Source organism: Sinocyclocheilus rhinocerous, unplaced genomic scaffold (genome assembly GCF_001515625.1).
Source record: "Sinocyclocheilus rhinocerous isolate Xijiao unplaced genomic scaffold, SAMN03320098_v1.1 scaffold115, whole genome shotgun sequence".
In the NCBI taxonomy this organism is placed as follows: domain Eukaryota; kingdom Metazoa; phylum Chordata; class Actinopteri; order Cypriniformes; family Cyprinidae; genus Sinocyclocheilus; species Sinocyclocheilus rhinocerous.
The window spans coordinates 2,090,108-2,101,893 of NW_015650001.1; the positions used below are offsets into that span (position 1 = coordinate 2,090,108).

Genomic DNA, 11,786 nt, shown 5'->3' on the forward strand with positions numbered 1-11,786 from the left:
TAAATAATATTAATATTATTTTTTTACTATTAACTTATTTAATCTTTTTCTGTCTCAAAAATTTTAGGGTGATAAAGCTGCCCTATTAAAATGTCTTAATTTTTATAATAATAATAATAATAATTGTTCTTTTTATTTCTGTATGATTTATTTTTTCAATTGTTTTAACAAACTTGCTTCACTGCTTTCACTACTTATTTATTGTTTTATATAATCAAATGATTAAGTTTGTCTGCAAAATCATGTAATGCAGCCAACAGATTTTCCCAAGACAAACTGCATTACTGACTGACAGGTATCCATTGTTCTCGGTGGTTGCGGGTTGTGAGGGAGAAAGGGAGACGGCCGTGACAGCCCCGAGAGAGAGTGTGTGTGTGTGTGTGTTCTGGCTTTCCGTGTCAAGCTCACTGCAGTGACCGTGACTCCTCGCTGGCCTGCTGTCTGTCAGTCAGGAAGGCAGCTGTGCTCAAAGCAAAGAGAATGCGGATGTCACAAGTCCATTATAAAGAGCTTAAAGTACCTGCATACAAAGAGCTCCTGTCAAACACATCAAAGCTGAGGCGCGTTTTCTCAAAGGCTTTCGGTGTGTGGTTTTGCTGTAAAAACTCGCTGCACATATTTAACTACATATCAGATCAAAGATCTCATATGTAAGGTCTGATATCAGTATTTTTATATAGACAATATTTTGCTGACTTATTTTAATTTGGTAACTGCCTCAGACCTCGTTTCCTTTGACTACTTTGACTCGAGCCAAACAAAATCAGGCTTTCAGGTCTGCTTGCAAAGTGAATAAATGATCTAAAGGTGGATTGAGGAAGAAGCTTTTGCAGTAACGTATCAGGAAGGAAGGTTTGGGTGTGTCTGTGTTTCTGTGTAAGGAAGCTCCGCTCTATCACATGCACACTGGAGGGTTTTTGGGAGTGACATTTAAATGCGGGAGTTAATCCTCTAAATTATAGTAAAGTAAGTATGAAAAAAAAAAGTCACTCCCAAAATTGCATGGTTGATGTGTGTGTATATATATATATATATATATGTATCAGTTTTTTTCACGTTTTATGTTGCTGCCTTATGTTAAACTGCTTTAAATTACTTTTTTTTTACATCAATCTACACTCCATACACCATACTGACAAAGCAAAAACAGAATAGTCACAACTTAGTAAATTTATTAAAAATAAAAAAAACTGAAAGAAGTACATTGCATAAAATATTCATACCCTTAACTAAATATTTAGCTTTTCCAGTCTCAAGTCTTTTTTGTTTGATGCGACAAGCTTTGCACATCTGCATTTGGCAATTATCTGCCATTCTTCACCTCACCTGTTCACCTCTCAAGCTCTGTCAGGTTGGATGGGGGCAGATGCACATTTTTAGGTTTCTCCAGAAATATTTGATTGGGTTCAATCCCAGGCTGTGGCTGGGCCACTCAAGGACATTCACAGAGTTGTCTATAAGCCGCTCTTGCTGTGTGCTTAGGGTCATTGTCCTGTTGGAAGGTGAACCTTCTGCCCAGTCTGAGGTTCTGAATGCCCTGGACTGGGTTTTCATTAAGGCTATCTTAATAGTTTGGTGAATTGAGCTTATCTTCTACTCTGACGAGTCCCTGGGTCCCTGCCGCTGAAAAACAGCCCCACAGCATGAGGCTGCTACCAGCACACTTTACTTTTGGGATGGTACTCTTCAGGTGATGAGCAGTGCCTGGTTTCCTTCAAACATGATGCTTGGAACTGAGGTTAATCAGACCAGAGAATCTTGTTTCTCACAGTCTTGGGGTCCTTTAAGTGCTTTTTTTGCTAAATCCAAGTGAGTTTTCATGTGTCTTCACTGAGGAGAAGATTGAGTCTTGCCACTCCGCCATAAAGCCCAGATTGGTGGAGTGTTGCAGTGATATTTGTCCTTCTCTAGATTTCTCCCATCTGCATATATGATCATGGAGCTCAACTAGAGTCCCCTGTCCCCTTTCTTATTTATTTCAATATTAAATAAATATGTACTTTTTAATTTTCATAATTCGCAATGTATGTATAGTGTATGTAATCAATAATTAATTATTATTCTACTACTCATAAATATTTTAACAAACCTTTTTCACTGCTTGATTAGCATATTTTTTTAATTTATACGTGAAACTTTTCTGGATTTCTGGATTACTTTTTGTGTATTTGTCTCAAAAATGCCAGGGTGATAAAACTGTCTTAATAAAAAACTTTATAATTAAAGTCACAAACTGCACAGTGTAATGTAACCAACATTAGGAAAAAACATAAACAGGAAATGATCTCATCGAAAGGACCTCTGCTCAGCTCGGTTAAAAAAAAACAAACACCTGAACTGTGTGTACAGAATCAGATTAAGGACTAAGAGGAATGACCTGTGTGTATCTGTGTGTTTGTGGCAGGCCGTAGTGCTGCATTTGTTAATTGATCTGAGCACTAAGTCAAAAGACCTCTTTAGTTTGTAAGCCTGAGCACGGCTGATTCTCTTTAATCGCTTTAGGTGCAATGCTGTGAGACGTATGAGAGAGGCCACTGTTTGTCCAGGAGATGACATAACGTCTTCACTCTGCACCATGTACCTGTGTGTTTCAATCACTAGATTAATTGCAATCAAGCCACTGAAGTCATTTAGATTATTATTTTGAATATCAATGTGTCAGAATAACTGAACACAATTTTTTTTTTTTTGGTCATTAAAGTGTCATGCAACATCTAACACACACACACACACATGCACACAATTCTATGGTATTTATGGTTTTAAAAATCTGTAGTGTAGCTAAAGTAACAAAATTCTGACTTTCTAAATATATATTTTATTGATTCAGTTTAATTGTAAGCAAATGGAGGTATGTGTAAGTCGCACCATGAACAATTTGATGATCAGCTCAAAAGTTTGGATGGAAATTTCTGCTAATATACTGTTTGGTGACATTTTACAGTAGGATGTTAAACCAAGAATGAACAATAATTAAATAATTCAAACTTTATTAATGTTAATTTCTGCATATGCTAGTGCATTTTAATATTACATTTTATAAATTAACCTTAGTACAGCAAGATTATTAATGCTGTAAAACTGATCATTGCTAGGTAGAGATACCTAATGTTAATATAAGAATATTGTGAAATATTACCCACCATTTTATTAAAAGCATTTACTACCCAGGACAGATAAAAAGCATTGCATATCAGCCAGCTTCACTCTTGTGCTTTGAGGTTTCTCTGAAACATTTAGTTTGTAAGCCTGAGCACGGCTGATTCTCTTTAATCGCTTTAGGTGCAATGCTGTGAGACGTATGAGAGAGGCCACTGTTTGTCCAGGAGATGACATAACGTCTTCACTCTGCACCATGTACCTGTGTGTTTCAATCACTAGATTAATTGCAATCAAGCCACTGAAGTCATTTAGATTATTATTTTGAATATCAATGTGTCAGAATAACTGAACACAATTTTTTTTTTTTTTGGTCATTAAAGTGTCATGCAACATCTAACACACACACACACACATGCACACAATTCTATGGTATTTATGGTTTTAAAAATCTGTAGTGTAGCTAAAGTAACAAAATTCTGACTTTCTAAATATATATTTTATTGATTCAGTTTAATTGTAAGCAAATGGAGGTATGTGTAAGTCGCACCATGAACAATTTGATGATCAGCTCAAAAGTTTGGATGGAAATTTCTGCTAATATACTGTTTGGTGACATTTTACAGTAGGATGTTAAACCAAGAATGAACAATAATTAAATAATTCAAACTTTATTAATGTTAATTTCTGCATATGCTAGTGCATTTTAATATTACATTTGATAAATTAACCTTAGTACAGCAAGATTATTAATGCTGTAAAACTGATCATTGCTAGGTAGAGATACCTAATTTTAATATAAGAATATTGTGAAATATTACCCACCATTTTATTAAAAGCATTTACTACCCAGGACAGATAAAAAGCATTGCATATCAGCCAGTTTCACTCTTGTGATTTGAGGTTTCTCTGATTTGTAATGTTTCAGATAAGCTTCAGATGATGGGGAGTGTGTGAATTATTTTGCAATTTCTTGCATTTGAGGAATGGATTGAGAATGGAAATGAATAAACGAGAGAACAAACTGTGCAGTTGTCTCTGTGTCATTGTAGTACTCTGTTCCCTCTGTTCTGAGTCTTTTTGTTCCTGTTCTGTAGAGCTTATATCTGCTTGACTGAATGATTTTAGACTGCAAAGCTCATTTATGTGTGTTTTTCTTTACTTTTAACATGCACATAGAGATCATAATTAAGATTAGTGCGTAAAACTCAAGATAGTGATCTGTAACAGTTGTATGACCTAAAAAGGAATGGTTCACCCATTTACCATTTACATTTACAAATCCTGTTATAGTTTCCATGGACCTCAAAAGGAGAGATTTTGAAGAATCTTCACGCCGCTCTTTTCCACACAACAAGAGTCTGTCAAAAACAAAACAGCATCAATAAAATCTTCATAAAAGTGGTCAGTGCAACTTGTTCACTATATTCCAAGTTTTTTGAGGTCATACAACAACTTTGTCACGTATGAAGTGTTCAAGCATGCGCAAACATTCTAAATTAATTTTAGAATGAAGTTCATTTCATTGCTACAACAGAGAGCAAGATTTTCATTCAATGACTTTTGGTCTGTTCCTCTCACAAAGCTTTCAAATGGCTTTTGAAGACTGGGAATATGGGACTTTTGTGGGACTTTCTAGTAGTCGAAAGCCAGTATTTGGCATTTTTTTTAAATGATTGGCATTAGCCTTTCATGTCATCCATGTCGTATTCACTGTTTACTGTATGTAAAATTAGTATTACCTGCTTTTATGAGATTAATGTACTATTGGTTACAGCTACCTTTTTAATCATGTTTTGTGAAAAATACTACGATAAGAATTTGTGATTCTTATCTAAAATAATTTAAGTTCCTATCTAAAATATAAATCTGTTTATTTGACAGGTTTAATTTTCATCCATTTTAAATGTTTTTATATTGATTCATTTTCAAATTATTTATTTTTAATTAAATTAATATGTTAAATAAATATGCTTTTTAGCAGCATACTATTTTTAAATTAAATAACATAAATATTAGCCTTACATCTGCCATCAGCCACCCTGCTCTCTAGACATTCTCATTGGCCATCAAAAAATCAATTTTGGTTGACTGTTTTCCCTCTTTTGGTGTTTGAAAGCTACTGACCACTGTCTGCTTTTGTTGTATGGAAAACAGCAACATGAACATTTGCCTAAATATCTCCTTTTCTCTTTCATGAAAGATAGAACATAAATAGGTTTAGAACATGATGAGGATGAATGAACATCGACAGAACTTCCATTTTTGGTCAAACTAGTCATCATTGATCTCTCCAGAAGCCTCTCTCAGAGTAATCAACAGACTGTAATTCTGAACCCAATGCTTCTGCTATTCAGCGAGAGCTCTTCAATCACGCGTCTGTGGTGTAAACAAGCGATGTGTGTTGTTACACTGGACTGACTGTTAAATTGTCACGTATGAAGTGTTCAAGCATGTGCAAACACGAGCTCCGCTTTGCCTAACTTTAGGTTGCCATGCTTAAATGGGAGGAGGTCAGGGCGGCTCGCTGTTGTCTTCCATTGCTGTGTGTTCTTTTCACAGTGTCTCACCGGGTCTCCTCTGTGCTCTGCTCACTGTCTGTTCCTTTCTTCACAATGCATTGCATATTCAGAAGCAGCAGCATGTAGGTATATGAAAAACAACACAACTTCCACCAGCTGCATGGCCTCTCTTTGTTTAGTCCTTTTTCTTCCTGTTTTAGTTTTCTATGAGTTTCACAACATTCTGACAGTCATCCTTGCAGGAGAAGCACTTGAAAAAAGACAAATGAAACCGATTTCTAATTTACAGTCATGTTAGGCGAGTTGTTTTGGTTCCGTTTAAGGGAGTAGTTCACTCAAAAATGTAAATTCTGTCAGTATTTACAGACCTTCATGGCATTCCAAACCCATATGCTGTTGTTTTTATTTCTGTGGGACACAAAAAGAGAATTTCTGAGGAATCCTCTCTATAAAAGTGCAGTTCAAAGTGACCATGTCTGTCAAGCTCCCTATAAAAGCCTTCAGAAGTTACATGATATCTTTCCGCAGAAAAATAACAGCGTATGGTGAGTAAAAAGGACAGAATTTTCATTTTTCTGTGAAATGTTCCTTTAATACACTGAAATTTTGAAACCCTGTTTTGACATGCTTTATATTTTGAGTTTCTGTCTTTGTTCTCCACCCTTTCACCCTGTTGTTAATTTCTGTGTCTCAGTGTTTAATGTCTTTGACCGTGTCATTGTCCCTATGTTTGCCCATCTGTGGCATGGTTGTAATGCACGTTGGGATTTATCTTGGCTCTCTCCCTCTTTCTTTTTTTCTTTCTTTCTGGCCTACTCTACTCTAACTCGATCTAACTGTCTCTTTAACCTCTCAACATTTGTTCTCACTTGAATCACATGATTTTGAGTCCATTTCCTGTTGTCCTCTCTCTTAACTGACGTCTGTCCCTCTTCTCTGCAGGGGATGTGCTTTTCCAGATGGCAGAGGTCCACCGACAGATTCAAGTGCAGTTAGAGGAAATGGTCTGTACTTTATTTGACCGCTGTCCATTTTGCATCTTTATGAAAGTATCTATTTTGCATAGATTAGATTCGAATTTTTCAAATCTTGGCAGGTTCAATACAAGTTAAATCCAGTGAATTTGAATGTAAATCACAGTATACATGGAGCAAACTCCACGCATAGGAATTACATAAAACAAAAAGGATTTACACAAGTTTGTAGTTCAAATAACAAACATGTTATCACTGAATAATTAAAGGTGCTGTATGTTATTTTTTAAAATACCATAATATATTTGCAGATATTTAGGAATCCAGTTTTCTCTGAAAAACAATGCTACAGCCAGTTATTCTAATGTGTTTTTGTTTTGTTTTGTGTGATTCCGCCCACTGCCATTTTACCCAATATTATTTCAACACCCAGGGTTGCCAGGTGGTGGAAAATACAGCGTAATGCAGCCATGGAAGCGGGAAAACGAACTGGGTCAGACATTGCAGATTCTACCCGACCTTAAAATCTCTCTGACCAGAGGCATATTACAAATTGTATAAATCAAAATTGGCACCTTCCATTGTCAATTGTGCTCGTTCCTGTTGCGTGTCTTCAATCTGGCAACCCGCGTGAGTGTCGAAGAGGAGGGGTGGGAGAAACAACTCTCTCCAGTATTTTCAATTTGGACTGCGGTACCTATTTCAACTGATAGCTGTCAACATTACATACTGCGCCCCAATGTAACCGCAAAATAAATATACAACCTTGACGTTTCTGATATAAAACCTTCTGGAATGCTCAGTTGCAGTTGTTACTGTAACCACAACATTGAGGGATGACTAATTTTGTGCTTATCAACATTATACTAAAAATGCTATTGATAGTGTATTGAACTCGTAACGTGTTTTAAGGTTCTTAAAAAGCCAATTTAACAAACTTAAAGCATTTTTTTCTGCATTTTGTTGCAGTTGAAATGCTTCCACAACGAGCTGCTGTCGGAGCTGGAGAAGAAGGTGGAATTGGACGCGAGATACCTGACTGTGAGTCCACAGCACATCCCACTCCTTCTGATAACCTAACAGACTGACAGAAGTGCTTCTCTACTTTAGTAATACACCTCTATCGGAACAACCGACACAGACACTCTCCGAACACACTTTTTATAATCCGTTTGGTTTCCAATGAATAAAACCATTCTATGTTTCCTATTTCACTTGAAAATGCATGAGATTATTGAAAGTAAAATGGATTGTGAATGGCCTTTTAGACTGACTTTACAATTGTTAAATCATAGAAGGAATGAAATTATCCAGAAGTCTCTTATATTCAGCAAGGCTGCGTTTATTTGATTAAAAATACAGTACAACATGTAAAACATTATTACAATTTAAAATAACTATTTTCTATTTGAATATATTTTAAAATGTAAGTTATTCCTGTGATGTCAAAGCTAAATTGTCAGCCTCATTACTCCAGTATTTAGTGTCACATGATCCTTCAGAAATCATCCTAATATGCTGATTTACTGCTCAAGAAGTATTTCTTATTATCATTGTTGAAAACGGTTGCTTAATATTTTTTGTTGTTGTTGTCGTTGAAATTCTTTGAATAGAAAGTTCAAAAGAACGGCATTTATTTGAAATGGAAATATTTTGTAACAATGCAAAAATCTTTACTGTCACTTTTGAGCAATTAAATGTGTCCTTGCTGAATAACAATATTATTTCTGTAAAGGGGTAATATGATGCGATTTTCAAGTTTTCCTTTCTCTTTGGAGTGTTACAAGCTGATCCTTAAATGGATAAGATCCCTAAAGTTGCAAAGACTAAAGTCTCAAACCCAAAGCGATATTCTTTATCTAAAACGGCTCGTTCTAACACGCCCCCACATGTCTACGTCACGATGTGGGAACATTTGCATAACGCCGCCCAAATGTTCACGCAAAGAAAGAAGGCATAACTTTGATTCTCGCTGTAGTATTGTTGTTGCCGCCGCCATGTCGTCAAGGCACTGTGTGTTTCGTTGTAAAAGTGAAACTACTTTGTTTGGTCTTCCAAAAGAGGACACGACTAGAAATCAGTGGTTAAGTTGTTTTTTACAACACTGTTCCAGAACAGTTCAAGCTAAATATTCAGATTTGAGCAATGCATTTTACGGAGGACGAGGACTGTTTCCTGGGAGAGTAGCCTACAATGCCGGTGTTCTGACAAATAATGCTGACTCACAGCCTGTAAGTACGTTTTCATATTTAAAGGATTTGCCACTGATGATTCAAACGCGAGTTTTGAGCAGTGTAGAGTAGCGCTTGTAGTTTGTAATTTCTCCGATCACAAATGCAGACATGGTTTTGTTTACGTGGCGCGATGCAACTCAACACGTAAAAAGATCGTATAAGTCATTATAATCCGTAATTATGTCCCCACTGGATGCAACAAATGCCTTGTTTATAATGGGTTTTAATGTTTTTGTCTCATCGCTCCGGTCGGGACATGGCATCACAATATGTTAATGGGCGTAACATTTAACATAGGTGTAACATAGGGGCCCTCACACGCTTGAGGTATTTGGCCAATCACAACGCACTGGATAGCTGGCCAATCAGAGCACACCTCGCTTTTCAGACCGATGAGCTTTGTAAAAATCAATGCGTTTCAGAAAGGCGGGGCATAGAGGAGAAACAATAATGTACAGTATGTGGAAAATAATGTGTTTTTTTAACCTTAAACCGCATAAACACATTTCATCACACCAAATACACAAAATAATGTTCTTTTTAGCAACATCATATGACCCCTTTAAAAAAAAAAAAAGTAAAATAAAATCTTACTTATGCCAAACTTTTGTAGTGTAAATATGGATATTTAGCCATTTTTGAGTAAAATTTTGTCGTCTTGGCAGTCTGAGGAAATATTGAGCCAAGAATATAAAAAAATAAATGAAAAATTGGATGACATTGCTGACTCTGCTTTGGTTACATGCTCCACATGGCAAATGTAGCATATTATTTGCAAACAATTTACATTTATGCATTTGGCATGTTATTTTATGCAAAGCAACTTATCAGTACACGTGTTCCCTTGATTCAAACACACAACTAGTGGAGCTACAGAAACAAAAAAATAAACATAGAAAAATTGTGTTCACTACACCGTATATATACCGCAGACTTCTTTCTTAGTAGTTAGTATGCCATTCCAAACACACCCATAGATCCTGTAGAAATACGTCTTGTTTTCTTGTATAGCAACGACCCTGTTTTCCCATCACTCCTGTTTCCACTATTTTCAACAAATGAAAGTACACAATTTGCGGCAGATTAAAGTATGTTTGGAGCAGTGCTGAGAGAGATATCTTTAGACTGTGAGTGGGTTGGAGAGGAGCTGTGTAGAGCAGTTAATTTGGGGGGGTTCGGGCGACTGGGATTGGGCGTCGCTTATCATCACATTGTATTCAGATAAAATTAAAGCCTTGCTGTCTTGCCTTATTCAGCGCTGGAGAGAGCGGTCTGCGGTCGTTCCTCTTGGAAACCACACTTTTTTTCTCTCAGTCCGCACATTCTGTGCAACACGTCGAGTCTCTGCTCCGGAGTCCATTGTGAGATCTCTATTTAGGTCTGGATGACTCTTATGATATCCATTTTGTGCTTCCGCCATAGGAGCACCATTTTATAAGGAGTATCAGTAAAATAACAGGTTGACTTAGTACTAGTTAGTCTGAAGAAAATGCTTCAAGTGCATATTCTGTTCTGCCCACAACAAATCAAGCTTGACAAGTAAGCAAATCAAGTTAACTGAAGTTAACCAGCCGCACGCTCCATCTCTTGAATTCCAGGAGAAATCATGATCCGTCAGATCTGATTTTTATGTATTCCTGTAATGCTTTGTAAATCATTCATATGGTGAGAAAAGGGGATCATGGCTGTCGAAGCAGAATCTTCCTTTCTCCCGCCGAAGATTGAGCGATTGCTCCATCACTCACATGTAACGCTGTCTTTGTAGACACTTTCCTGCTGCGCAAGAATCTGGTCGAGCTGCCAAACTATTTATAGACGTGTAGTCTAGAGATCATTCTCTCAGCGTACCTTGTGTAGGATGTGCGAAGATTCATATATCTAGAAATTCTCAGCCAAGTGTATCAGCCTCCAGAATTTGGCCGTGATCCATGTTGTGAGGTTGGGAGTGGAGACCTTCGCTGCTTTCTTCTGCAGACATCAGAACGCACTGCCCTGAAACCCCAGACCTTTAGCTCTGCTCCAGACCCCGGTGAACCGCATGGCCAGACCGCGTTTGAAGGCATCATGAAGGGATCCTGACTTGAAGGCTGTTCTTAACAGTTGCTGGCAGAGCTATGCTGCCTTCTCAGATGTTCTGGCCAAACTGTAAGGCAGCATCGCAAGTGTCCATCTTTGAGAAGACAATCCCAGAACTGGGAATGTGCACTTTAGTCACTTTACTTGATGATTACTCAACAGATGAATCAGATGTGTGAGACTGGGGTTTGATGCTCAGTTTATATACAGTATGTACCAGACAGACCTTTTTTTTTTTTTTTTTGGTGTTGTGTCACATCTAACTTTTTCCAGCATCTCAAAGCATTAACGTCGTGTCATTAAGGTGCCATGTCAAGTTAATTATATTTACATTTTTTGTGTATTGATTGTGAAAAGTGAAATGTTTATTGTAAAGATACTTGTACAGTATTTTATCAACTGAAAAATACTGACAAAATTAGAAAATTAGTTGTGGAATCATTAGCCTCAGACATCACGCCCACGGACCGTTGGCTAAACGTCTGATGCATATGGCACACAAAAGTGGAAACACTTCAGGAGTTTCGAAGTCGTCATCGGACTGGTTGAATTATACAGGATTTCCGGGAGACGTGTGTGTCGCGTTCTTTAACGTTCCACCTGGAAACAAAGATGCCGTGCCGCCAAACCCCCTCACAAAAGAAGAAAGCAGTTGTGTTTACAACTGTGACGACGAGCGCTCATCAGGATCAACTAAACGCTGGATTTTCAGAAAAATTTAAAGTTCACAGCATAGAATCTTTAAAACACGTCCGAGAGTTTTACACACGGTCTGTTATTGTGACGACATTTCCACGCCCCGAAACATGATGATGAACGAAACGAACTGTGATTGGTTGTTTGACATGTCGGTCAAACGGCCTCATTGGTGGGCCTTGGCC

General features: G+C 37.2%; 1 protein-coding gene across 7 annotated transcripts in view; it reads left to right on the forward strand.

The window, feature by feature from the left end:
* baiap2a (BAR/IMD domain containing adaptor protein 2a) overlaps positions 1 to 11,786 on the forward strand; it is a 90,191-nt gene that overhangs the window by 46,118 nt on the left and 32,287 nt on the right. For all 7 annotated transcript variants that reach the window (XM_016516181.1, XM_016516186.1, XM_016516184.1 and 4 more), the window contains 2 exons: positions 6,564 to 6,625; positions 7,565 to 7,636. In XM_016516181.1, coding sequence (XP_016371667.1) covers positions 6,564 to 6,625; positions 7,565 to 7,636 — 134 coding nt within the window. The remainder of the gene's footprint in view (positions 1 to 6,563; positions 6,626 to 7,564; positions 7,637 to 11,786) is intronic.